Source organism: Prionailurus viverrinus, chromosome A1, assembly GCF_022837055.1.
Source record: "Prionailurus viverrinus isolate Anna chromosome A1, UM_Priviv_1.0, whole genome shotgun sequence".
NCBI classification, from domain to species: Eukaryota; Metazoa; Chordata; class Mammalia; order Carnivora; family Felidae; genus Prionailurus; species Prionailurus viverrinus.
This window is the reverse complement of record NC_062561.1, coordinates 91,128,375-91,155,316: the sequence shown is the minus strand read 5'-3', so window position 1 is coordinate 91,155,316 and position 26,942 is coordinate 91,128,375. Positions and strand designations below refer to the sequence as shown.

At 42.6% G+C, this 26,942-nt stretch overlaps 1 protein-coding gene and 1 long non-coding RNA gene across 9 annotated transcripts; one reads left to right on the top strand and one right to left on the bottom strand.

The window, feature by feature from the left end:
• On the bottom strand, positions 1–9,238 carry HNRNPH1 (heterogeneous nuclear ribonucleoprotein H1). 8 transcript variants are annotated; one of them, XM_047876551.1, is made up of 14 exons: positions 9,106–9,238; positions 8,495–8,623; positions 7,000–7,155; positions 6,644–6,787; positions 5,019–5,157; positions 3,893–4,071; positions 3,740–3,811; positions 3,550–3,683; positions 3,273–3,408; positions 2,820–2,879; positions 2,668–2,727; positions 1,883–1,975; positions 1,358–1,407; positions 1–757 (listed from the first exon to the last, which is right to left on the bottom strand). In XM_047876551.1, exons 2-13 carry the CDS (start codon positions 8,589–8,591, stop codon positions 1,358–1,360), a joined length of 1,320 nt encoding a protein of 439 aa, XP_047732507.1. In that variant the 5' UTR covers positions 8,592–8,623; positions 9,106–9,238; the 3' UTR covers positions 1–757. The 8 variants fall into 8 exon arrangements, with proteins under 8 accessions (XP_047732507.1, XP_047732500.1, XP_047732511.1 ...); XM_047876544.1 differs by having other exon boundaries at positions 2,638–2,727; positions 9,106–9,237; XM_047876555.1 differs by lacking the exon at positions 2,668–2,727 and having other exon boundaries at positions 2,790–2,879.
• On the top strand, positions 8,449–26,942 carry LOC125175751 (uncharacterized). The gene is made up of 4 exons (XR_007155955.1): positions 8,449–8,600; positions 18,100–18,103; positions 21,083–21,085; positions 26,932–26,942. It is a non-coding gene; the product is annotated as an uncharacterized LOC125175751 (long non-coding RNA).

The following is a 26,942-nucleotide window of genomic DNA, read 5'->3' as shown; positions in this document are numbered from 1 at the left end:
TGCAGTTTTTAAAAGGAAGATTTATTTGACAAGTTTCACTTAGCGCAATACACCTAAAAGGAAATCACAATACAATGAAAGATTTAAATCAAGGCCTCAGAATTTCATACAAACACCAAGACCAAAATCCTAAAGTATTGGTATTGCGTCTCAAATTTCCATTAACTTAAAAAAAAAAAAAAAAAAAAAACTTAAACTTACGTGCCTTAGAGAGGTTATTAAATGAAACTAGAATTAACAAACATGCCAAATGTTTTCACTTTTAAATGTAGACACAGCTCCTATATTGAGTTTTACAAAAAAAAGGCATGTCTTTCAACATGCATCCAAACAGTGTTCAATGTAATGTGGTATAAGAGCAACATTTAACATAATTCAACTGCTTTAACCTAAATACACTTACTGCTTAAGTACATCCTACTATATAACTAGAGAAAAGCTGAAAATTGTTTAACAGTTATAGTTTACTCGGTTGTTACATCCTAGATGAAAGTTTGTGTTCAAAAATACTGAACCTTAAGTCTTTAAAACAATCCTGATTTCCACTTAGAGTAAGCATAAATCACAAGCTTGTATTGCAAAACTGTTAAACTTTTTTCTTTAAAAAATGTTGACCAAGAGTCTGTGATCAGGATCAATTACATTCCCCATCCACCACTCATACTGGACATGCTAGACATCCCTCCCATTCCGTTCACTCCCATAGATGCACGGCTTCCACTACTGTAGTAGCTGCTGTTCACTGCTCCTTGGCTGCCTGCAAAGAGATCAATATTACAAGTCAGGAGAATTATCAGATTATCAGTCAAATAAAATATAGCATTCCAAGAAAAAGTTTAAAAAGTATACGAGTACAAATGGCTGCTGTCCAAGTGGCGAGAAGCATGTTTGGGAAAGGGGACTCCCGACTCCAAACAAGTCTCAATTAACCCCTTTTCTCTGCAGTACCAACTTGCCAGACTCTCGTGCTACCATTTAATTGGATGCTTCAGGATCAACATAGAAAATTAAGTTTAAAGGAAAACTAGTGTTTTTCAAAAATTGCAAAATTACTTCATGTTGTTTTTAAAGCTAAACAAGGCATTTTAAAAAAAAAATTTTACCATAAACATTCACAATGTGTCCATCGAATGGCATATATGAATAGGGAGGTCAGGGGCAGTCTCTTGCTTTTCCTATTCATGGTGGGCAGGAAGTGAGACGACAAAAGTTGGACTAAAGGCAACTCACTGTGCCCAAAATGGCAGCCTCCATGGAGTTAAGTCAGAGCCATTGACTGCTATAGAAATAGTGTTATTACAACATATCAGTATTTGCTATTGGGAATTTAAATTATATTTTTTGAGAAAATATTTACCTATGCAATGTTTGATTGAAAATCACTGGAGTTTTCCTGTAAAACTTGGTCTGCAAAAGGATTTTGTAGGGTAAGACTATAATACCAAAATCACCATTCTTTAGACCAATTGAAAAAAAAAATCAAATAAAAGCAATCCTAGGATAAAACTGACTAGTAAATACGGTCCTGAACCCAACCACCATTCTACTTTATAAAATTCTCCCTCCATCTAAAATGGATTTAATGCTAACGAAAAGACAGAAAAAAAAAAAAAAAAAAAAAGATGAACAATTTTTTTAATAAATGGAGGCAGATGTTTTCTGGCTCGACATTATTCCAAGTTGCAATGACTAATAATTTATACAACACTTCCCCCTCCCAAAGATTGGTTCTGAAAATTAAGCTATTAAAAGAACAAGTTACATTTGGATCAAAAGCATATTATTTATTAACCCCAATTTCACCAAAAAGAAGCCTGCATATTCCCCCAACTAAAGAAACCTGCCTAAAACTTATCTCAAGTATACAGAAAAACACACTTACCATATCCACTCATGCTGCTCTGGCCGCCATAGCCGCCTCCATAACCACCACTCAGCTGCTGACTGGCTGGGCCACCATAACTGGACTGGTTTGCTGTTAAGTTAAGAGAACATTAGAACCTTGTGCCATATGTAATGTGGTACCTGGTGGTACCGGGCTTGTAATTCTAAATCTATGATTTTCCAGTTTTGAGTTTATATTACTATAATCCTCTGTCTCCTTCTGCCTATTGCCTATGACCAAAACTACCTATCCATCGTATGAACTAATCAAACATTTATAAACCAAAAGGCCAACAAGTATGCACATCAGCAGGACTAAATGCACATGATTCCATAAAGTAGAGGCATTTTGAGAAGACCTTAAGATACTGCTTAACTGGATTTAGTGGGGTTTTACCCCATAATTTATACAGTAAGGTTATATGAATACACAGGTATAACTGAACACCTAATTATGCCCAACTATGCCCAAGAATTTATTCATCCTGTGCTTTTTAGTTAATTTTAGACTTATACTTCATAAAGACAACCGAACTAGTTTCTGCCATCCCCTCCCCCAAAGTACTTAAAACTAGTCATCTAAACAGTTTTTACATTAACTCACAAGGATTTAAATAAGCCAGACAAAATTCAAATTGAAAACTCTTTGCCTAACTTAATTATGCTAAACTCATTAAAATATAAATTAACTTAACTTATATAATCGACTTATATAGATATGTTTTGGTTTTTAAAAAAACTAACGATATTTACACAAGCCCATGCCTCCCATCATTTGGCTACCATAAGCACCACCGCTTGCTCCTGCTGTAGAATTCAAGAAGAGTTCTACATATCTGTGTTCTGAAATGAGAGAAAAGGCATACAAGGTTAGCTTAAAAAAAAGACACTAAAGTGATATTTACACAAACCCATGCCTCCTAGCATTTGGCTACCGTAAGCACCACCGCTTGCTCCTGCTGTAGAATTCAAGAAGAGTTCTACATATCTGTGTTCTGAAATGAGAAAAAAAAAAGTTTGAAAGTGTTTGTTGGTGAAAGAAAGAGAGAGAAGCACTTTTAAGTTCTTAAACAAGTAGATCTGTGAACTTCAAATACTTTTGGTAAAAAAAAGTCTAGCTGCTTCTCAGGCAATTGGACTATGCACATTTCAAAAACCAGCCTTTTGATTTAAACATTCATCTAAATTAAGTCAATTAAGGCTATAATTCAAGTCCATGTTCTCATCACAAACCCCTTCCAATCCCACTAAACCCCCATTTAAACACAAACCAAAGAACTCATTATCAGACCGAATTTCTCATACATCCCTACTATTTCTCTATCACAAACACTGGTCACTCAACCATCTGTAGAGACCCCCGGCCTAGACACTTAAATCTCACTTACGCATATTTGCTTTGTCTTTTGACATAGCTGCCACAGCATCTTCATGAGTTGCAAACTCGACGTCTGCTTCACCAGTTACTCTGCCATCAGGACCAATTTCAATGTGTACTCTCACAGGGTTCAGCGGTGAAAAGAACTAAATATAAGCATTTCAGAGAATAAGTCAAATCTCTATTGTTAGAAAACAAATTTATAGCGTACTGTTTCACTTAGACTAAGAACCAAGTTTTTAATGCTCTCCTGAAATAGACAACCTGTAAATTTATCTTACACTTACATTATAAATGTCGTTCTCAGTAGCTCTGTAAGGTAATCCCCGCATGTGTACACAATGTCCTGTTGTGCTCTGGAAAGTAGAGCCACCATCCCCATATCTGTGATCAGACATTCCTGAAAAACAATAATTGAGGTCTAGATGGACAAGAGTGTAAGTATCCTTTACTTGAGAAATTCAATTCTTACCTTACCTCTTCCAAATCTATCTGACCCAAATCCATAGCCATCATTATATCCATTATAATCATCATAGCCTCCATAACCTGGAAGACAAGAAGTACAATCAATCAAATGAAAACAGTTACACAAACAACAGACCTTGTGATATCTGCATATTGACGTACCTCCTCCATAAGCACCACGTCTCATCCGTTCAAAGCCAGCTCCCCTGCCAATGCTGTTATACCCTCTGCCAGCTCCAGGTCTGTCATAGGGACCTGGCCGCTGCATGGCCATAAGCTTTCGTGGTGGATCATAGTGAGTTCTAACTTCAGCTCGACTGCTCTTAAAGATTTCGATATACCTAAAGCATTGTTCACGAAGGAAAGGGATGGGGAAGGGAGAAAAAACATTAGTTCATTTCATACAGGTATTTAGTTACACAAGAAAACAATGTAGTCATAGCCATGAAACTGACTAATATTTAAAGCCAGATTTCTTATATTTGCATAGGCAATGACCAGAAATTCACTCAATTGTAAGATTTAATGTAAATTGTATTTATAGAGTATAACTCACTCCTCTGAGGCAGAGAGCCCAACCTTAGGGGTAGAGAGGAGTACTACAAATAAATGTTTTAGGAGGGAAAGAATTCCACTCAACTTTCAACATTTCATGTCTTAAATCCATTGGCATCATGTATAGCAAGTGGGCTAAAAAGCCAGCCTCCACCAACAGTCTAGCCCACACTACACATTTTCTTTCGCCAATAATACCCCAGGCCTATGCTTTTAGTAGAAATCAGCATAGGTAAGCGCATGCTTCAATGAAAAATAGTCACAAGCAAAGAGAATAAAACCTTTTGTGACAATTTCTTGAAAGCTATGCTTATTAATACATATGCAGAATATTTATACAGCAAGAAAAAGTTTGTTGCATTTCAACTTTAAAAACAAGATCAGAAAGTATCACATTTTCTTATGGTAATATTAATTTACTAGGTGGGTGTTATTACAGCTAAAGCCAGGTTTGCATTAACATTTTTTAAAGCCATAGTCTCTCAACTCTATTGATTAGAATTAGGAATCTTGGAATCTTACAGTATCGTAAGGGAGACCAAATTAACTGGGGACAATTTTAAAACCTAAACTTTAATCTCAATGCTTTATGGGACTTTAATATAGGGAATTTGAAAATTGTGGCGAAACATCAATTGGGACTAGAAAATAGGTTTCTTCTAAGCAGAGAGAATATGGATTTAATTGTTTACCATAAGAAAAGTGACAAATCCAACCAACCATCCATCCCCACCTGTGCCCTATTCTTTCCTTGTGTTTCTTTAGAGCCTTTTCAGCTATTTCCTGTGAAGCAAACTGCACGAAGGCCTCCCCCGTACTCCTCCCCTGGAAGTCCACCGGCAATGTTATCCCATTTGGCACGATTTCCAACCCTTCAACCCAAGGACAAATAACCCCAGTAGGGGGGCAATATTAACATCACAAGCCCAGAAATGATTCTTCTTATAGCTTTAAATAAACCAGAATTTTAACTTTAGGTGAACGGTATGCTTTCAACAAGTACTTTTTTACATATGCATTGTAATATGAAGTTCCATTATTACAAAGTATAACTCAATTCTTAACACACCCCATGGCACAGTATGTAAGAAAAAAACTTGAACACAGGATGCATTAAGAATTCAACAATTAACACTCTAATCTATGCAAATTAATGTTGAGAATTACACAAGAATTTAATAAAGTTTCAAGCATTAAATACAACAGTTACTAAAGACACCTTTTACCTCAATTTATATTTCAATGTTCTAAGTTAGTGGAACTTCAACTTTTAAAAAAAATTACACATTTAAACATTTCATATACAAATTGAAACATTGCTTAAGTCATATAATTGACAAACATACAATCTAAACTTTTCAACAAACAACTGATCTACACAGCACAATCATGCACTCTTATGCTCTAATAGTAGTATGATTCACTTCTGGAAATTCCGTCTATGAAAAATCCTTTCCGTGGATACATTCCCAAGCTTACAAAAAGGGCTTAAAGCACTTTCCTAGAAGATATGAAATTATGTTCATATTTAACGTTGACAGATAGCATTCAATTCTCACCAATTTAGACAAAAACAATCAAAGCAGACTTGATTTCAAGAATTCTGGCAAAATATTAGGACTTGATACATATCTAAGTCAAGATTTTCATACATACTATACTGAACCATGAAAGGATTTCTTAATTCCACTTATCACATGAGTATTAAAATAGTACTTAAAATATATGATCTAACATTCTTCTACACATGCAATTTTACCAGCTCTTCAGCATAAAAACATTCAAATACTTTAGGCCCAGAACAGTTTCAAAATACTTTATTTCAGACAATGAGACTACATTCAAACTACTCTTACGTTAGATTTTAAGTAAGTTCATAATTCCCTGGCTACAACAACCAGTTGCTTCCGTATTTTTTTTCCCCACTAAGAGTTAGGCCATTAGAGACGTTTCTGGGCCCATGACCCAATTTGTCTTAAAACATAGGCACTTGCCATAAATCACAACAACCTAACTCAAACTAATCTAATGTTAAGGGATCTTACCTTTAACTTGAAGTACTTTGCTGAACAGCATTGTGAGGAAGTAGTTAAGCTGTTGAGGACAATCCTCAAAGATCTACTCTGAACTACAATACTAAATATAGGCAAAAGTTAGCATTTTCAAAGTACTTAATTTCCACCTTTAAGATGGGCTTAAATTATTTGAAGGTCTCCAGGAAGAAGAAAACATTTAATTCACCTGTATATACTCACACCTGTTTAAATATCTAAGCTACTCAACTTTAAGGTCTATTAAATCACATGTTGCCAGAAGCTAGCCAGAACTCACTGCTCAGCAACAAACACAACTACATACCTGAGAAGAACTGAACAATTTCTTCCTTGCTACATCCAAAGGGGAGTCCTCTAAGCCGTACAAAGCCATCATTGGCCGTGTCAGGACTATTTGGACCAGTATGCTTCAACACCCAATCCATTTCAACGTTGTTTGACTTGAATACTGAAAGAGGTGCTTAGAATTAGTCAATTTTGGAAAGTCAGAGAATGAAGTTCAGACTTCCTGGGTCTTTAGATAATCTAGGAAGAGCTGCCATAAACTCCCTTAGATGACCATTTCCATGCGGTCAAATACCTAAAATTCAGAAGGGGTAAGATAGAGCTCTATGTGTTTAATGTTTTTATTTACTGTTACTAGGGCAACATAAATCAAACCTTCAACATATCTGTGTCCCATAGTTTCTCTGTCTTTTTTCAGGGCCAATTTGACTTCATCTTCTGATTCAAGTTCAACAAAAGCCTCGCCACTCGGTCTGCCTTCTCTGGTGTAGATGAAACGAATACCTTGAGCCCCATTTTGAATTTTGCAGTCTGGAAAGAAAACAACCGTTAATACAGAATTTAAAACTAAAAACAAAAAAACAAGAACAAAAAAAAAAAAAAAAACCACCTCTGGGTGATACAGATGAAACGCCTATTCATGCTCCGCTACAGAGCTTTTGCAAAGCCTAGAATGAGCAATATTACCAAATCCCAGAGCCGCTTTCTAGAACTTAAGCCATTAACTTCTCCCAAACTTCCTTACTCCCTAGATGATACATTACCTCAAGAAAACCCAAAATCCAGTTTAACAAAATTGATTTCCAAGTCTTCTCCATTGAACATCCTTTGAAACCCCTCATAAAGTCTGGACTTTGATTTTATGGCATTTTCTGGGTACTGTTTCAAGTTTTGGTCCAGGGCACTTGGTTTTACCTTACTAGCAGCAACATTACAATTTCTCCTGTGAATCCAAATTTGCAGGGCCAATACTCACCTAAGTGGGGATCAATGTTAGCAAGCTAAAATGCTCCAAGTTGCACAGCTGAAGCCAAACTCAGTCTTGCTCACCGCAAGGTGGCTTCCAGTGTACTTGGTTCTCGTTTTACAGGTCGTTTTCCGTTACCCAGGCTAAATTCAGACAGTAAGTCAATACTACAAGTGTCCTTCCAAAACCTGTAAATTTCTTCCAAATATATCTTTATCAGCCTAAACTCACACTAGCAATGAGAACAAGGATATTCTAGTAGAAATTATTCAGAAAACCTACATACTGGAAAAGAGCTACACAGACAAGTAAATTTCCCTGGGCTTCAGTGTCCTCAACTGTAAAGTGAGCCAGATTAAGAACTAGAATGAGCAAGAACTCGTCACAATTACCAAATCTTGATTTGGAAAATTGTCTGAAATTAACAAGTGACATTTTAACTTTCTGAAGTCAAATACCCTGCTTCAAGAATATGCCAAAACTGGGAGTAAGTTGTTACACTTCAAGGTTTTGCAAAATGTTAGTATTGTTTGCCCAGCAACTGGGCAATTTTCTCAAGATGAAGAGAGAAATCCCATTTATCCTTTCGAAAAGATAGCCGTAGAAGACTAGTGCTTAAACGTAGGTAAAGCAAACAAACAAAACAAAACAAAAAAATCAGCCAGAGAGGCCGCACTCCCCCCCCAAGAGGACTCGGAGGGCGGGCGGGGCTTTCGCAATTTCCATTGCGTAACAGCGGCCGGCGGGGCGCGAGCAGCCCAGAGGGAACGGCTGCCGCCCGCGCCCCGCCAGGGGGCGCCCCAGGCCCGGCCCGCCCCGCCCCGCCCTGGCCCGACCGCCTCACGGCCCGCCTGCCCGTCCGCCGGCTCCGGCCCCGAACTCCCGCCTCCGCTTCAAACTCACCAGAAAAAAAACGCTGCACTTCGTCTGCTGAGCAAGACCAAGGCAAGCCCCGGACCTTCACCACGAATCCCTCTCCGCCTTCGGTGCCCAACATCATTGTCTCTTAGTGGGTCCTGGCGTCCAAACAGACTGCAAGGCGAAGGATGAACGTCAGAACAGGGAAATGTTAAAATTCAACAGCCCTCCGCCCTCGAGGCGCCCGACGGTCCGCGGCGCCCGAGTATGAGGCGAGCCCGTGCAGACGCCCGAAACCCAGCAATTCCAACACCAACACCTCTTTGGCCAACGGCCGGGAGCCCGAAGCCGCTATGGGCACCAAGTACCGGTGCCCCAAGCCGAGGGGGCCCTGGCCTAGCGCCAGCGTGGAGGCAAGGAAATGGCGGCGGCCGCTTCCGCTCCGCCTCCTCCGACATCTCACACAATAGAGTCGACGCGGCCTGCAGGCCTCGGCGGCCCCGCCGCTACTCGGCGAATTACTTCTGGCTTTTAGTTGCAGCCCGCACCTTGCCAGGGCCCCACAGACACTACCGAGAGCTAGGGATAAGCAGTCCTCGAAAAAATGACATCCTCGGGGGCCGCTGGGTAGCAAACACAGAGCGACACTCACCTACCTGAACACACGACTTCGGCGTGGCTGAGAAGAAATGGCCAGCGGGCGCCTGCGCAACCTAAATAAGGCCCTTTGAACAAGCTCTGCGCACGCGCAGCTAGGTGCCCGCACCGCCCCCTTGCGTCACACAGAGCTCAGACGCATGCGTAATTTCATGAGCGGGCCTCCCTCTAGGCAGCATATGATTGTGCGCACGCGTTTTGGGCTCATTCCCCCTCCCACCTCCATAAACCCGCCGGGCTTTCTTGCGCCTGCGCCATTCCGCGGTTATTGAACTTCGAGCTTCTGCCGTTTATGATTTAGTTTCATGCGCATGCGTCTTCCTTCAAACTGGTCTGTCCCCTTACCCGCCAGAGTGGGGGAGGGGAATGGCGGCAATCCATTCCCTGTAGTAATCATATGAAAGGCCGTCCCGAGATCTGGGGTGTGGTGCAGTGGCTACGTTCCTACCCCTACTCTAGCCTATTATCCGCGCTCCGGGCTGACCTGAAGGGACAGCCGCTCCCCGCCCTGGCGCCGCCTATACCCGTTTTCTCCCTAGAACCAGCCTATGACCACCTGGGCCTCTCCTGGGGGCTGCGACACCGGAAGCATGTCCAAGGCTTATATGCCTCCACTCCCCTTACCTGCCACCGTCGGGCCTGAGGCCCGGACCCGCGCGGGGTCTCCTGCGCGTGCCTCAGTCCCGTACCTGGCTTTTGCCCTAACGAACTCGCACCCCCGCGACCCTCCCCCCCCCCCCTGCGGCGCCCAGTAGGCAGGCCCTGAACGCCGCGGGGCGCTGCCACGAGAAAGGGTGGCCGGAAGCCGTGTCCCACTGCACTTCATCAGCGCCGGACTCGGCTCTCCTGAGCAGGTTCCTGCTTAATTCTATCAAGGATAAGTGGGTACTATTAAGTCCCTTTCCCCGGTGGAGCCGCCGGGTCACCCCATGTGAGCATATGGCACAAGATGAGTGGTGTTCCTGGTCCCCACCAGCACTGCAGGGAACTTACCTGCCTGTCCTCTCCACCTCAGACCTAAGGACACAGGCCATAAACAAGTTAGCAATAAGGTAGTGTTGGACAGTTAGTGAAGGCCTCTCTGAATGCCACCATGAAAGGATTTGGGCGAAATCCTTGGGCGAAAGTTTGTTCCTGCCCAAGTGTAATAATCTGGAAGCCTCATCCAGTTTTGACAGGTTTGAGAAAACTAGAGAAAGATTCATCAATGGAGTAAAGGGGGACAATGATCCAAGATAGGATCCCAGAGGTAGGGTGATCCTGACGGGCCATTTAGGTCTTGGCAAGGGTGTTAACTCCAAGTGCAAGGGGAAGGCTCTAGCAGATCTTCAACAGGGAGGAATACAAGCTGTTGGTAAAGGAAAATTCCATGGCTAGGAGTGAAAGGGACACAGAAAGAACAGGCAGGGTGAATAATGCTGCCTGCCCTCAAATGAAAACAGAGCTAGAGGAAATGGCATTTTGGCTGAAGTCACCAAGACGTGGGACTCCCAAATCTTCCAGACAGAAGTTCTATTTCTGGGTGGTTCACAAGTAAGGAAAACATTTTTTTTGCTTTTGAGATTTTTTTTAATGTTTTACTTATTTTTGAGATAGAGACAGAGCATGAGCAGGGGAGGGGCAGAGAGAAAGGGACACACAGAATCTGAAGCAGGCTCCAGGCTCTGAGCTGTCAGCACAGAGCCTGACGCGGGGCTCGAACTCACGGAGTGTGAGATCATGACCTGAGCTGAAGTCCGACGCTTAACCGACTGAGCCACCCAGGCGCCCCCATTTTTTTTGCTTTTGGATGCTCTCTCCAGGATATCACAAAGACACTTCCCAGAGGTTTCTTATAATTTTTTGTTTTAATTAAGGTATAATTAACATCCGGAGGTGTCGTCTTAATAGGTTACAGCGTTTGAGAGTTCAGGTCTTACTAAATGACCAAAGAACGCTGGTTTATGATCAGATGAGGGAAAACCCCTGATCTCCTTGGTAGTGCATTTTAAAAAATCATGTTTCTACCTTTTAACAATATTGCCACACTTTTTTTTTTTAATTTTTTTTTTTCCAACGTTTATTTATTTTTGGGACAGAGAGAGACATAGCATGAACGGGGGAGGGGCAGAGAGAGAGGGAGACACAGAATCGGAAACAGGCTCCAGGCTCTGAGCCATCAGCTCAGAGCCCGACGCGGGGCTCGAACTCACGGACCGCGAGATCGTGACCTGGCTGAAGTCCGACGCTTAACCGACTGCGCCACCCAGGCGCCCCAATATGGCCACACTTCTAAGATGTTTATTTTTCCTAGTTTTTTTCCTACAGTTTCCTGTGGTTTTCTCCCATAATAAGAATGTGGGTGCCTGGATGGCTTAGTCAGTGGAGCATGCAACTTTTGATCTTGGCATTGTGGGTTTGAGCCCCACATAAGGTGTAGAGGTACTTAAAAATCCTTTAAAAAAATCAATGTAATGTATCATTATCACAGAAAGACTTGATCATTTCTGTAGGGTAAATTTCTAGAAGTAAAATTATTTAATGAAAGGATCTGAGTCTTTTGAAGGCCCCTAATAAAGGCTATAGCACTTGACAAATCCTCTCTGTGGTATGTGAGGGTTTCATATCCCTTGTTTTGCTGGCACTGAAAATTTCCTTTCCACTAATCTTTGGTGATGTAACACTGAGAAAAACCATATCTCTAATTTGCACCTGTTTGATTACTAGTGAGGTAGAATAAATTTTATACATTTATAGCCAACTCCCTCTTATGTAAATTGGCAGTTTGATTGCTTTCTCCAGTGATCTTGTGGTCTTTTTAAGGCTATTAACCCTTGGTCACAGCTGCCCCAAATATCTTTCTGTTCACTTACCTTTTGCTTGTTATAGTTTTAATAAGAAATAAGGAAGTTTTGGGGCACCTGGGTGGCTCAGTCAGTTAAGCATCTGACTCTTGATTTCAGTTCAGGTCTTGATCTTATACTTCATCAGATCAGATGGAGCCCTAGGTGGGCTGTGCATTTACAGTGCAGAGACTGCTTGGGATTCTCTCAAAAATAAATAAACTTAAAAAAAAAAGAAATTAAGGAAGTTTTTAATTTTGATGAAGTCAAAGCCATGGATACTTTCTTTTATCTTTAAGCTTAGAAAGCCCTTTCCCACACAGATAAAGCATGCATTTATTCATCATCTATATCTTTCATCAATTCTAAAATAATATCTTTTCACAGTTTAACCTCTCTAATATAGGGATGTGTTTTAAAAACCAGTGGCATGTTATAGTTTACTTGGCAGCATTTTTTTAGTAGTACATAAATAGTGTGTCTTAAAATTAATGACATCATAGTTTTAATAGAAACTGGTATATTCCACTTAATTTTTGTGATGACACATTGCAGCCATTAAAATTATGTTTTTATGGATTTGTTGATATTGTGAAGAAATGTGTGTGATATAATTGTATGTGGGAAAAGAGCAGATTACAAAATTAATAAGTGGTATATGGACCATGTAAAACTATATTAACGTTACATTAAAACACTGTGGCCAAAGAAATACAAATTAAAGTAAAAAACAATGCAGCACCTTTCACCACTAATTTTCAAAGTAATGACTGTTAAAAAGAGTAATAATATGGGGCACCTGGGTGGCTCAATCAGTTAAGCATCCAACACCTGATCTCCGCTCAGGTGGTGATCTCAGAGTTTGTGAGTTCCAGCCCCTCATCCGGCTCCTCGCGGACAGTGTGGAGCCTGCTTGAGATTCCTCTCTCTCTGCCCCTCCTACATGCTCTCTCTCTCTTTTTCTAAACAAACAAACAAATACTATTTTAAAAAAGAGTAATAATAGAGCTGGAAAGGGAAAGAATGCAGGGAGACGCCATGCACATGCATTGCACTGCTGTTGGAATGTAAATTGGTACAGTCTGCCTGAAGGACTATTGGCAATATATATTCAAAGTCTTGAAAATATATGTCCCTTAGTGTGTCTGAGTGGCTCAGTAGGTTGAGCATCCAGCTCTTGGTTTCAGCTCAGGTCATGATCTCATTGTTCTGGGATCGAGCCCATATTAGGCTCTGTGCTGACAGTGTGGAGCCTGCTTGGGATTCTGTCTCCCTCTCTCTGCCCTCCCCGCCATCTCTCTCTCTCAAAATAAGTAAATAAACTTAAAATATATTTTTTTTTGGCTGTCTCAGTCGGTAGAGCATGGGACTCTTGATGTTGGGGTGGTGAGTTTGAGCCCACTGTTGGGCGTAGAGCTTACTTTTATAAAAAATTATAAGAATGTTTATTGCAGCCTGAAATGGGGAAATCATAGAAAATAACTTTAAATGTCTATTGTTGTGTTGAATAAATTGTGGTATAGCTTTACCATACATTCTTACTTGGAGTGATATCACCTCCTAAGGGTGGCAAAAATTAGTTCTTGAGTGTGGGGGAAAGGCAAATACAATCTTTGCTACTACCATGCTTTATGGCCACCTAAAAAGATATACCATATGTCTATGCTATTAACATTTCATGTGGGGAGGCATTAGGGGGAAAACTGTCCAAAAAGTTTCCTTTGGGTGACAATCATGAAAAAAGAAATTGAGAAAAACTGATCTCTATAATAGAATACTCCACAATGATTAAAAATGGTGATTTAGGAGTATATTTTTGAAAAGACGTTTACAATATTTGTTACGTGAAAAGCAATTCATGAAGCAATAATAGTACAGCTCAGTTTTCTGAAATATGTATAACTACACACATGTATAGAATGTGTGTGTGTGTATATGTATGTATATACACACATACAAGGTATAATCTAAAATGTTTATAGGGACTTTGGATGGTGCCAGCGTGGGTGAATTGTCTTGTTTTGCTTTGTTTCTCGGTATTTTTCATCGTTTTAATGCTCAACACTTAACTATTTGCAGATGCAAAACTTTACAATTCTCTTAGTGGTTAGATTGAGAACGTCAGGACACTCGTTTCTCCCCATCGTCTTGGAATCTCAGCACCAGCAGCCTCCCGAACGTGCTTGCGGGCAGGGACCACACTTTGGAGCTGGACACTCAGACAGCCACGCGGGCGCAGTGGGTAGAGCCGGGGACTAGGGTCCCAAGCGCATCCCCACCTCCACGCTGCCTGGCTTTGCCCCTCCAGCTGCGCGATCCCGATTGTATTACAGGAGATCGCCTCTCCCACACCTCGTGAAGACTCCGAAACTATTCCAACCACCTTGAATTCGTTTATTTGGAGCAGTATAAACAAAGGCGGAGGCGGAGCGTCCCAGGGGAGGAGCCTGGCTCTCCCAAAGGAGGGGGGTCCGCCGCAGAGCGAGGCTGGGAAAAGGGGATCCTAACACGCCCCCTTCGGTTGGCTCAGCGCACCTCCTTCAAGGCGAAATGCGACAACCGTTGGTTTTGAACTTTTTAGGTATTGACCCTGGTCTCCCAAGGCTTTAGCCTGGTCACTCACTGTGGTTGAATCCTGCAGCCAGGTGTTCAAAGTGTACTGATGGCTAACGTTATTCCTTATGTTTAAAATTTTTTTGTTGTGGTAAAATATACCTAACAAAAAAGTTACCCTTTTAGCCATTTTTAAGTGTACAATTGAATGGGATTAAATACATTCACAATGTTGTGCAAATATCACGACTGTCTTTCTCCAGAACATTTTCATCTTCTCCAACTGAAATACTACCATTTAAGCACTGACTCCCCCAGTCCCCAGTGACCTCTAATCTGTCTCTAGAAATTTGCCTATTCTAGGTACCTGACATAAGTGGAATCGTAGAATATTTTTTGTGTATGGTTATTTAACTCAACACAATAGTTTCAAGGTCTATCCATTAGGATAGACCTTATCAGAATTTCCTTTCTTTCTAAAACAAATGTTGTTATATGTATATACTACATCTTGTTTATCTGTTAATCCATTAATGGACATTTGAGTTGGTCCCACCTTTTAACTCTTGTGAATAGTGCTGCTTTGAACGTTGGGGGTAAAAGTATCTGTTTCATACAGATCTGGGTATCTGTATATACCCAGGAGTGGAATTGCTGGATCCTGTGTCATTCTATGTTTATCTTTTTTAAGGACCACCAAACTGTTTTCCACAGAGACTGAGATATTTTACATCACCGCCGGCAATGCACAAGGCTTCCAATTTCTCCACATCTTCAGCAACACTAGTTATTTCCTAGTTGTTTTTGGTTTTAGTTTTTTACAGTAGCTGTCAAGGAGTGTGAAGTGGTGTCTCCCCGTGGTGTTCATTTGCATTTCTCTAATGAACATCTCTGAAGATGTTGAGCATCTTTCTATATGCTTCGGGGCCATTTGTAGATCTCCTTTGGAGAAATGTGTGTTTAAGTTCCTTTTCTATTTTTCATTTGGTGGTAGTTGTTATTGTTGTTGTTTTGTCTGAGTTTTAAGGATTTTTTATACATTCTGGGTATTAATCCCTTATCGAGTATATGATTTGCAAATACTCTCTCTCATTCTGTGGGTTGTCCCTTACATTTTTGAGTCTTTGTAATGTGATTTTCCTTTCTGAAGGTTCCTTGACCTGTTGCTTACTAGCTTCTCACATATACATCCATTTCATGCATTCAATCCACCCAGATAACACTCCAGTACATTTCATATACCGTGCTCTTGCCTGAGCACTGGAGGCATAATCACAGGAGAAAAGATCCCTGTCCTGGAAGAGCTTGCAGTTTAGTGGGGGAGGTGAACAAAAAATGAATGATTATGCAACTCAGCCAATGACTACAGATCCTGACAAGTGCTGTGCAGGACAGCAAGAGCCCCTGACATAATGTGAGGTTGGAGGAAGTTGCTGAGAAAGTGGCACTCACACTGGGATTTGACAGATGTGAGGGCCTGGTTAGGGCAGGGTGATTTGGCCAAAGCAACCCAGCTTTGAGGCTGGGGGCCTGAAGCCAGACATGGTTCTACTGGCAGTGGGAAACCACTGAAGGCTCAAGCTGCACAGTGGAATGACCCATTTTATTTTCTCAAGGATTATTCTTGCTGCTGTGTTGCCAATAGTTTGAGAAAAGAACCCTCCTTACTCCCCGTCCCCCACCTGACATTCGCCACATCCTGCCTGGCACCCACAGGCAGGCACCACTCTGGCCCAGGCTCTGTCATCCCTCCATCATCTGATGAACACGGTTGATCTCCTGGGCTATCCTCTTGTCCTCTGCCTGGTCACCCTCAACCCCAGAGTGATTTCCTTTTGTCCTGCTAACAGCTTTACTGAGATATAATTCACATACCAGACAGGTTTTTTGTTGTTGTTGTTTTGTTTTTTATTTCAGTGTAATCACTGAGTTCTGCCACCATCACCACATTCTTTTATTTTTTTTATTTTTTAAGTTTATTTATTTATTTATTTTTGAGAGAGAGGAGGGCAGGGCAGGGGGAGAGAGAGAGAGAGAGAGGGAGAGAGAGAATCCCAAGCAAGCTCCACACTGTTAGTACAGAACCCAAGGTGGGGCTCAAACTCACAAAACTGTGAGATCGTGACCTGAGCCGAAACCGGGAGTCAGATGCTTAACCGACTGAGCCACCCAGGCGCCCCACTATCACCACGTTATAAGTTTAGAACATTTTCATCACCCACAAAAAGAAACCCCTTACCAATTATCAGTCTGGAGCAGTCTTTGAAAACTACAAGTGAGATCATATAACTCACCCGCTTTGAATCTTTCATGGCTCTCAACGAGGTCCTGCATGATGTGACTCCTGTGTGCCTCCCATCTTCTTCTCATGGCCTCTTCACCCCCTTCCTTATGCTCCAGCCATGCTGACCTCCTTTCTGCTCTTTTCTATCGCAGGCCTTTGCAAATGGGGATTCCTCCACCCAGAGCACTGTCCCTCAAATGCTCTCATCACCAGCTCCTTCTCTGGGTCTCTGTCCATCAAATTCCTCTATTCAAATCTTTCATACCTTTTCTACACCCTGTGATCATCTTGTTTATTTACATGATTACTGTTTCTTGGCTGTTCCCCCACACTACAATGTTGCTTATATTGCTAGCACTGGGACAGAGTGCCTGGCATGTAATAGGCATCAACAAGTAAGTGTTGGATGAGAAAAGGATTAAAGAGAAGAGGGGAAAGGACACAGGAAGGTCAGTGTCCTGGAGGGACAAAGGCACCATTCACTGAAATGGGGAGAGGGGAGAGCTGGAGGCAGGCAGAAAGGAGGGGACGTGTCAGTAGATCCATTTTGAATATATTAAATTTGAGATGCTTCCAAGATATCCAAGTGGAGGTGTCATACAAGCAGCTGGAGTCCTATGAGTCTAAAGCCAACAAGAGTAGTCTAAGCTGGATATAAAAATATGAATGTCACTGGATATGGATGATATTTAAAGCCTCAGGGATGAATAAGGGGCTTACCCTTGAGAAGAGACACTTAGGGATTCCAACATCAGGCATCACACAAATTATAGACTGGGAGGTTGTGTCAAAGAAAGAAAAAACAAGAAAGAGGGGCACCTGGGTGGCTCTATTGGTTGAGCATTGACTTTGGCTCAGGTCATGATCTCACAGTTTGTGAGTTCGAGCCCTGCATTGGGCTCTCTGCTGTCAGGGCAGAGCCAGCTTCAAATCCTCTGTCCCCCCCTCTCTCTCTCTCTCTCTGCACCTCCCCCACTTGTGCTCTCTCTTTCAAAATAAATATTTAAATTTTTAAGTTTCTTTTTTAAAGTTTATTTATTTTTGAAAGAGAGAGACAGACAAGACAGAGAGACAGAGAGAGACACAACACAAGCAGGGGAGGGGCAGAGGGAGAGAGAGACACAGAATCCGAAGCAGAGGCTCCAGACTCTGAGCTGTCAGCACAGAGCCCAACACGGGGCTCAAACTCATAAACCATGAGATCATGACCTGAGCTGAAGTTGGACGCTTAACCAACTGAGCCACCAAGGCGCCCCTGAAATAAACATTAAAAGAAAGAAAGAAAGAAAGAAAGAAAAGAAAGAAAAGGGGAGGGAGGAAGGAGGGACAGGGAGTACAGTCCACAGCATCAAATTCTAGTGAGAGGACTCAGAAGATAGGGGAACTGAGGCCCTGGAATTTGGCAACATGGAAGTCACTAGTGCCTTTAGCAAGAGCAGGTTAGGTCAAATTAAAGGGGTGGAAACCAGAGCAGAGTGCAGAGAAAAGTCAGGGAGGGCACATACAATACCAGCACACTCTTCCTAGAACACAATATAATGAATTTGTGTTGGTTTGAGCTACTAAGTTTGTGGTTGTTTGCTATAGCAGTAACAGGAAAGTCATTCAGGGCGTATTCTAGGAAACAAAAAGGATAATTCCTTGTCTTGTAAATCAAGGAGAAAAATCTTGTGATTATATCCATGGATACTCAGAAAGGCACTTGATGAGAAGAAAGAGAGAAAAAGAGAGAAAGGAAGAAAGAAAGAAAGACATTTGAAAGAATTCTCTATCTTTTCCTCATAAGGGCATAAATTTAAAAAGAATAGAAGAAATATACTTAAATGTAATAAAGACTATTTACCAGAATCCAAAATTGTAAAGGAAACTTAAATCAATCAATCAATCAAACTAAATGGATATATCAAAGTTGTTTCTACTAAAATCTGGATCAAGACAGGGGTTATCACTCCTCTTTAAGATTGTTTTGGAAGTTCTAGGTAGACAATGCCGTTCTAACTGGTTTAAATGATTTTTTTTTTTTTTAAGTAATCTCTGCATCCAACGTGGGGCTCAAACTCACAACCCTGAGATCAAGAGTTGCATGCTCCACCAACTGTGCCAGCCAAGTGCTCCTAGAACTGGTTTAAATTAAAGTTCAACTGGGGGGCCCTGGGTGGCTCAGTCAGTTGAATGTCTGACTCCTGATATTGGCTCAGGTCATGATCTCACAGTTCATGGGATTGAGCCCTGAGTCAGGCTCTGTGCTAACAGTGTGGAGCCTGCTTGACATTCTCTCTCTCTCTCTCTCTCTCTCTCTCTCTCTCTCTCTCCTCTCTCAAAAAAAGAAAAAATTCCAGGGGTGCCTGGGTGGTGCAGTTGGTTAAGCAGCTGACTTTAGCTAAGGTCATGATCTCGCAGTCCGTGAGTTCAAGCCCCACGTTGGGCTCTGTGCTGACTGCTCAGAGCCTGGATCCTGCTTCATATTCTGTGTCTCCCTCTCTCCCTCTGCTCCTCCCCTGCTTGTGTTCTATCTCTCTCTGTCTCTCAAAAATAAATAAATGTTAAAAAAAATTCCATAATAAATATTTAAATATAAAACAATGTATTAGAAAACAGAATAAAAAAAATTAAAAAGAGAAAACAATAACATTTACATTACTGGAGTAGAAATTGCTGAGTATTAAGCCTGGAAACCGGAAAGCCAAAAGGAAAAGATATATTTGACTGCGCACAAATTTTAAATTTTCCTAGAAAAAGAAAATATAGAAAGCAAATGATAAGCTGAGAAAATATTTATAAAATATGTGAAAGACAAAGAGTCAAAAGCCCTAATATGCAATTGAGACCGGAAACCATAAAATTCTTAGAAGAAAACAGGCCATAATTTCTTTGACACGGGCCATAGAAATATTTTTCTGGATATGTCTCCTCAGGTAAGAGAAACAAAATCAAAATGTAACTATTGCAACTACACCAAAATAAAAAGGGTTTGCAGGGGCACCTGGCTGGGTCATCAGTGGATCATGCAACTCTCCATCTCACGGTTGTGAGTTTGAGCCCCATGTTGGGTGTAGAGACTTCTTAAAAAATAAAATAAAGGGGCGCTTGGGTGACTCAGTCGCTTAAGCGTCCAACTTCGGCTCAGGTCGAGATCTCACGGTTTGTGAGTATGAGCCCCACATCAGGCTCTGTGCTGACAGCTCAGAGCCTGGAGCCTGCTTCGGATTTTGTGTCTCCCTCTCTCTCTCTGCCCCTCTCCCACTCACGCTCTCTCTCTGTCTCTCAAAAATAAATAAATGTTAAAATTTTTTTAATTAAAAAATAAATAAAAATAAAATAAAATCTTAAATAAAATAAAGTAAAATTAAACAAAACAAAACTTTTGCACAGTGAGGGACACCATCAACAAAGTGACAAGGCAACCTACCAAATGGGAGAATATACTTGCAAACGATATATTCAATGAGGAGTTAACATCCAAAATTTATAAAGAACTTATAAACCCATCACCAAAATCATCATCATCATCATCATCATCATCCAATTAAAAAATGGCCAGAGGCCCTCAATAGACATTTTTTAAAGAAGACATACAAACAGGCAACAAACACATGCAAAGACACTCAACCATACTCATCATCAGGGAAATGCAAATTCAGAACCGCAATGAGCTATCACCTCACACCTGTCAGAATAAAAAAGACAAGAAATACGTGCTGGCAAGGATGTGGAGAAAAAGGAACCCATGCACTGTTGGTAGAAATGGATATTGGCACAGCCACCATGGAAAACAGTTTGGAGTTTCTTCAAAATTAAAAATAGAATTGCCACATGTTGCAGTAATCCCACTACTTGGTATTATCCCAAAGAAAACAAAACACTAGTTCAATATGACATATGCATCTCTATGTTTATTGTAGCTTTATTTAAAATAGCCAAGATATAAAAGCAACCCAAGTGTCCATTGATAGATAAATGGTTAAAGAAGAGTGAGATAAATACATAAATAGATAGGTAATGGAGTACTATATTACGCAGCCATACAAAATAATGAAATCTTGCCACTTGTGACAACATGGTTGGACCTGAAGGGCATAATGCTAAGTGAAATAAACCAGAGGTAGACAAATACCATATGATTTCACTCATATGTAGGATTTAAGGAATAAAGGAACAAGCAAAGGAAAAAAAAAGACACAAAAAAGAAAGACTCTTAAATACAGAGAACAAAATAGTGGTTATCAGAGGGCAGAAATGTGGAGGATGGGAGAAATAGATAAAATGGACTATACTTTTTAAAATTTTTTATTTATTTTGAGAGAGTGAGAGAGCAAGCATGTGCATGAGCAGGTGAGGGGCTGAGAGAAAGAGGGTAAGAGAGAATCCCAAGCAGGCTCCACTCTCAAAACATTGATATCATGACTTGAGCTGAAGTCAAGAGTGGGACGCTTAACTGAGTGAGCCACCCAGGCACCCCAAATTAGAATATACTTATCATTTGGCTCAGGTCATGATCCCGGGGTCATGGGATCAAGCCCCATGTCAGGCTCCACACTAAGCATGGAGCCTGCTTGGGATTCTCTTTCTCTTTCTCTCTCTCTCTTCCTCTGCCCCCTCCCCTGCTCGATTTCTTGCTCTCTAAAAATAAAAAAAAATTTTTTAGAAAGAATATACTTATCACTATTAGCTCTGAGTAATGTATAAAATTGTTGAATCATAAAAAAATAAATATGAAAGGCAAAGAGTTAAAATCCTTAGTATGCAATTGTACCTACAATTTTTAACAGACCAGTAAGAAAACAAGACACATAAATGACTCAAATCTTATGAATAAGGCTCAACCTCACAAGTAGTCAGAGAAATGCAAATTAAAGCAGCAGTAAGATTGGCTACAATTAAAGAGGGGTTCATATCCAAACTATAACACAGTCTTTTTTTTTTTTTTAAGTTCATCCATTTTGAGAGATAGAGTGCATGTATGCGCAAGCAGAGGAGGGGCAGAGAGAGAGGGAGGGAAAGAGAGAATCCCAAGCAGGCTCCAGGCTGTCAGCGTGGAGCCTGACACAGGGCTGGAACCCACATGAGATCATGACCCGAGCCGAAATCAAGAGTTGGATGCTCAACCAACTGAGCCATCCAGGTGCCCCTTCAAAAAGTCTTGAAAACCAGAAAGATGTTTTCACTTTGTTAAATTTGAGGCCATTCGGCAGCAAGACTTTAACCTGATCTAATATGAGGCTATTTGCAGTCTTAAGTCACTTTGCTTGGTGAGAATATTTTTTATATTCTGCAGAACCATTAACTAATGCATTTGATTAGGAAGTGCTGCCTCAGAGCCTGCTGGGGGTGTCATATAATTTCCTAAAATCCAAAAAGTACCACATTCTGAAACACATGTAAGGAGTTTAAGTGCTCATAGCTCTATAATCTGCAGGCCTGGCAGGGAGGCTGAGTGAGAGAAGCATGCATTGACTGATTTTCAAACGTTAAAACAACCTTGCATTCCTGGAATAAATCCTACTATGTCATGATGTGTTATCTTTTTACATTAACGTTGGGTTTGATTTGCTAATATTTGATAAGGATGTTTAAGTCTACGTTAACCTGGCCTATTGGTCTGTAACTTTCTTTTGTAATCTCTTTGCCAGCTTTCTGTCCTGGGTGGTGCTGGCCTCAGAAAAGGAACTGAGTGGCCAGTGTTCACCCCTCCTCTATTCTCTGTGTTTGTATGAGACACCATCTGGGCTTGGATCTTTCTTTTGGGGAAGATTTGGGTAACAAATTCAATTTCTTGGGGCGCCTGGGTGGCTCAGTCGGTTAAGTGTCCAACTTCGGCTCAGGTCATGATCTCAAGGCTCACGAGTTCAAGCCCCGTGTCAGGCTCTGTGCTGACAGCTCAGAGCCTGGAGCCTGCTTTGGGTTCTGTGTCTCCCTCTCTCTCTACCCCTCCCCCACTCACATTCTGTCTCTGTCTCTCAAAAATAAATAAACGTACAAAAATAAATAAAAAAAACAAGTTCCATTACTTTTCCTTTGTTTCTTTTTTACAGCAAGCCACAAGGCAAGACAGATATCTACCCCTGTGATGCAGGTCAGAACTTGTGTCAGGTGCTCAGCCCCAGACACCAAGCACAGGGTGATGGCTCTGCTGAGGTTGGCTTAGCCAGTTCAGGACTGATCCCCACACCTGGGTGAGAGGCTCCCTCTGCAAGGGTGAAACCCAAACAGTCAGTGTTCTCTGTGGCCCTGGGCTAGTATGAAAGATAAAGCGAAGCCTGTGGCCATGAAGCCGGAAACAGCGATTACGCAGGCTTGCGCAGGGGGAAAGGAAGAAAATTTGAAAGTTGGAAGACCTGGAAGACTAAAATAAATCCGGAGAGATCATCACCATTACAGAGCAAATTTGCTGTTTCCCATTAGCAGGGATAGGGCTCAGAGCAGGGGGCGCTGGCCAGTTGAAAACAAAGTTAGTTTTTTCCCATTAGAGTCCTATGAAGAAGTTTGTGCACATTACCCCACTGTGCCCGCCGTCTCCCCTTACACACGTGTTGGTACAGATGGCGATGTTGAGTGAAGCCTGCAACCACTCCTGACCAGCCATTCGTGAATATGAAACAGAAAAACAAACAAGATAGGGAGGAGGCTTGACTAACAGGGCAGGGAGAACTCCAACAGGGAGGGACAGGTTCTCACCAGAGTGGTGTGGGATGGCCGGAAGCCTCCAGAGAGTCCATTTCCAGCCTACAGCTCCAGGGCTGCAGTGCAGACGAGCACGATGAACAGGCCAGCTCTACCAGAAGAGCCGTGACCTTGGCGTCCAGGTCAGAGCAGACAAGCTCACACCATGGTCAGCTCAGTGTGAATGTCCTCGACTTGAGGACACCTTGACCTGCCATTCATTGTTCAAGAATAAATCCTAGGGGCGCCTGGGTGGCTCAGTCAGTTGAGTGTCCGACTGCATCTCAGGTCATGATCTTGAGATTCATGAGTACAAGCCCTGCATCAGGCTCTGTGCTGACAGCTCCAAGCCTGGAGCCTGCTTTGGAATCTCCCTCCCTCTCTGCCCCTACCCTGCTCACACTTTGTCTCTCTCTCAAAAGTAAAGAAACATTAAAAAAATTAAAAATAAAGAATAAATTCTAGATTCACAGGGCTTACAGTCTCAAAGGGAATAATCCACCTTCCTGCCTGTTTGCTAGGTGGCATGTACTATTTCAGAAAGGAGTTAGGATGCATTAGTCAGGATGGGCTGGGTTATGCTGCAGTAGCAACTCCAAGTCTCAGGGGCTTAATGAGACAAAGTTGGTTTCTCACTGCTCAGACGGACACGTGTATCTTAGGTCAGGGAGGCTCTACTCCACCTTGCTTCCCTCAAGGACTCAGGCTGGTGGTGTCTCTACCATCTGGAACCAACACTGTGGCACCCAGAGGCTTCCACCCAGAAGAGACACAAATAGTTCTGTCAACAGCTCCTTAACCAAATAAGTCACATGGCCAAACCGTTCTTCAAGAGGCTGGAGAAATGAAACTTTCCTATCGTCCTGGAAAAGGAACTAGAAATCTCAATGAACAAGAGGAGAGACTGCCCACTCTAGGTGGGGTGTCCCTGTTTATATACAGACATCAAAGAGGAAATGCCTCTTGCAGTAAACATGGAGCACCTGCTTGGTGGCACCGATAAGTTTCAGTTCACCTTTGAAGGATTCACCTCAGTCAGGTGACAGTCCTCAGTCAGGACTGGCCACATCCCCAGAGAGATTGGCCTCCTCCATAATGCCCACACTGCACCAAAGCCCTTCCTTCCCTTCTCACCTTCCATGTCCTTTCTCTGGGTTTTGCCCAGTCATGGCTGACTCTGTCAAGTGATAAGACCTAGTCATTGGGTCCTAGAATTTGACAAATAATTATTTTATTATTTTTTAAAGTGTATTTATCTTTTTTTAAATATTTTATTTATTTTTAAGACAGAGAGAGACAGAACATGAGTGGGCAGAGAGAGAAGGAGACACAGAATCTGAAACAGGCTCCAGGCTCTGAGCTGTCAGCACAGAGCCTGATGCGGGGCTTGAACTCACAAACTGTGAGATCATGACCTGAGCCGAAGTCGGACGCTCAACCGACTGAGCCACCCAGGCGCCCCAAAGTGTATGTATCTTGAGAGAGAGTGTGTGTGCACACAAGTGGGGGAAGGGCAGACCGAAGGGAGAGAGAGAATCCCAAGCAGGCTCCCCACTGTCAGCACAGAGCCCGATATGGGGCTCGAACCCACGAACTGTGAGATTATAACCTGAGCCGAAAAATTAAGAGTCAGACGTTTAACTGAATGAGTCACCCAGGCACCCCCGACAAATAATTATTTTAGAGTTGTGTTATTAGTGAGTCAAGGGGGAGTCTGGGTAACGTTAAGACTTCTCTGTGGCCCTGGGCTAGTATGAAAGATAAAGTGAAGCCTGTGGTCAAGCCCAAGGGCTGGACAGAGTCACTTTCAGTGGGAGGGAGGGAGCTGGAGGAACTTCCCAACAGAGCAGAAAGAACCACTGTTGGGAGGGGCAGTCAGGAGCTGGGGGGCTGGGTTTGGGTAGGTGAAGAGGGAGGGAAAGCATGCAGGTTCAGGCAGCTGGGTTCAAGGACTATTTCAGAGTCAGACCCCCACCTGGTTGCTCCACCATCTCTGTTGTTGGGGCCTCTCAGCAGTCCCAATTCTCCAAGGAACAAGCTCAGAGATGTGCACAGAGACCCAGCAATTGGGCAGAGCAGAAGTGGGACTCCAGGTCACGTCCAAAGCCAGTGCCCTTTCCACCACTCCAGCCTATCAGAGAGCCAAGGACACCTGGCCAAAAGGAATACTGGAGTGACAAACTCCCAGGAAGACAGTGGGACGGGTACGTCAGGGGCAGGAGGCAGTTGGGGAAGAGGATTTGAGCTCCTAGCTGGTGAGGCACCCCGGGGGGGGGGGGTCACCCAGAGTCTCAAGGCAGCGGGGGAGTGGGAACATGCAACCCAAGCCTGAGCGCCAACAGCGCCATGGAAGGTGCCGCTCTTTCAGGAGGCACCACCAGCTCCGTCTCCGCATGACCAGCAGGGGCCGCCAGATCCCCTCTCGAACGCGTGAGACCGCGGGGCGCGTGGGCTGGACCTGGGGAGGTGATTCCTCCTGAGGTCCTCTTCCTGCTTGTGCATTGAGAAACTGGGTAAAATCATCACTGGTTCCTGCAGTGGAATTGCATGGGGGAGGGGTAAGGAGTTTTGCTTTTCGTTTTAAACCCTGCTCTTTAAATACTAAACGTACTGTTTGACACACTTACAAGCTTGTATTATTCTGAGTGTATGTTCTGTATCGGATTTTGGCCTGGCTTCCCCCCAAAGCAGAGCCTGCCAGGAGTGGCTTTAGGAGGTGACAGGGGAAGGAGTGTGACCAGGAGAGGTGACAGAGCCAAGACAACTCTTGGCTACCAAGGTGGTCTCTTCTGCTCAGTCTCCCAGGACATTCTAGGCCTCTTTATGAAATTCATCTCAGAACCATCCTCCTGAGGAGGAAAGAAGGATTTATCCATTGCCTCCTGAGCCCCTCCAGAATCTCCAGAGGGAGCTTTCTGTCCAATTGCACTTGTGCAAAGCCTGCCCAGGATGCTCTCCCAGCCAGGGGTTGGATTCAAGATGAGAGGGCTCAAGAGGTGGCCATGACCTCAGAACCCCACCTGAGAATGAGACCTGGAAGAAACAAGGGGATCCTAAGGATGTTACCCACAGAAATTACCAAGCTCTTCATCTCAGGGCCATTTATATACTACGGTGTGTGTCTGACATAGATTCTGGGAAGTGGGGTTGCTAGGCTAAAGGGTAAAGGCACAGGCAATTTTGCTACGTTGTCACATCCTGATTTGAAGCAGTTGTACCATTTTTCATTTCCCCACAGCAACTGAGTGAGTGCCTGCTTCCCCACAGCCTTGCCAACAGAGTATGTTGCAAAGCTTTGGGTTTTTGGCTGACCTGACAGGTGAGAAATGACATCTTAGTGCATTTTTATTTTGTATTTCTGTTATTATAAGCAAGATTGAGCATCCCACCTTAGACACAAGATTTTTGCTTTTTTTTTTAAGTTTATTTATTTATTTTGAGAGAGAGCACAAGCAGCTGAGGGGCAGAGAGAAGAACAGAATCCCAAGCAGGCTCCGCACCATCAGCTCAGAGCCCA

Bases quoted from the DNA above. Each gene is read 5' to 3' on its own strand.
- HNRNPH1 (XM_047876512.1), bottom strand. From the start codon at position 8,591: ATGATGTTGGGCACCGAAGGCGGAGAGGGATTCGTGGTGAAGGTCCGG. The intron at 3,684-3,739 runs GTAAGGTAAGAA...TTGTCCATCTAG, and splicing joins GTCAGATAGATTTGGAAGAG to ACCTCAATTATTGTTTTTCA. The intron at 3,409-3,549 runs GTAAGTGTAAGA...GCTTATATTTAG, and splicing joins CTGAGAACGACATTTATAAT to TTCTTTTCACCGCTGAACCC.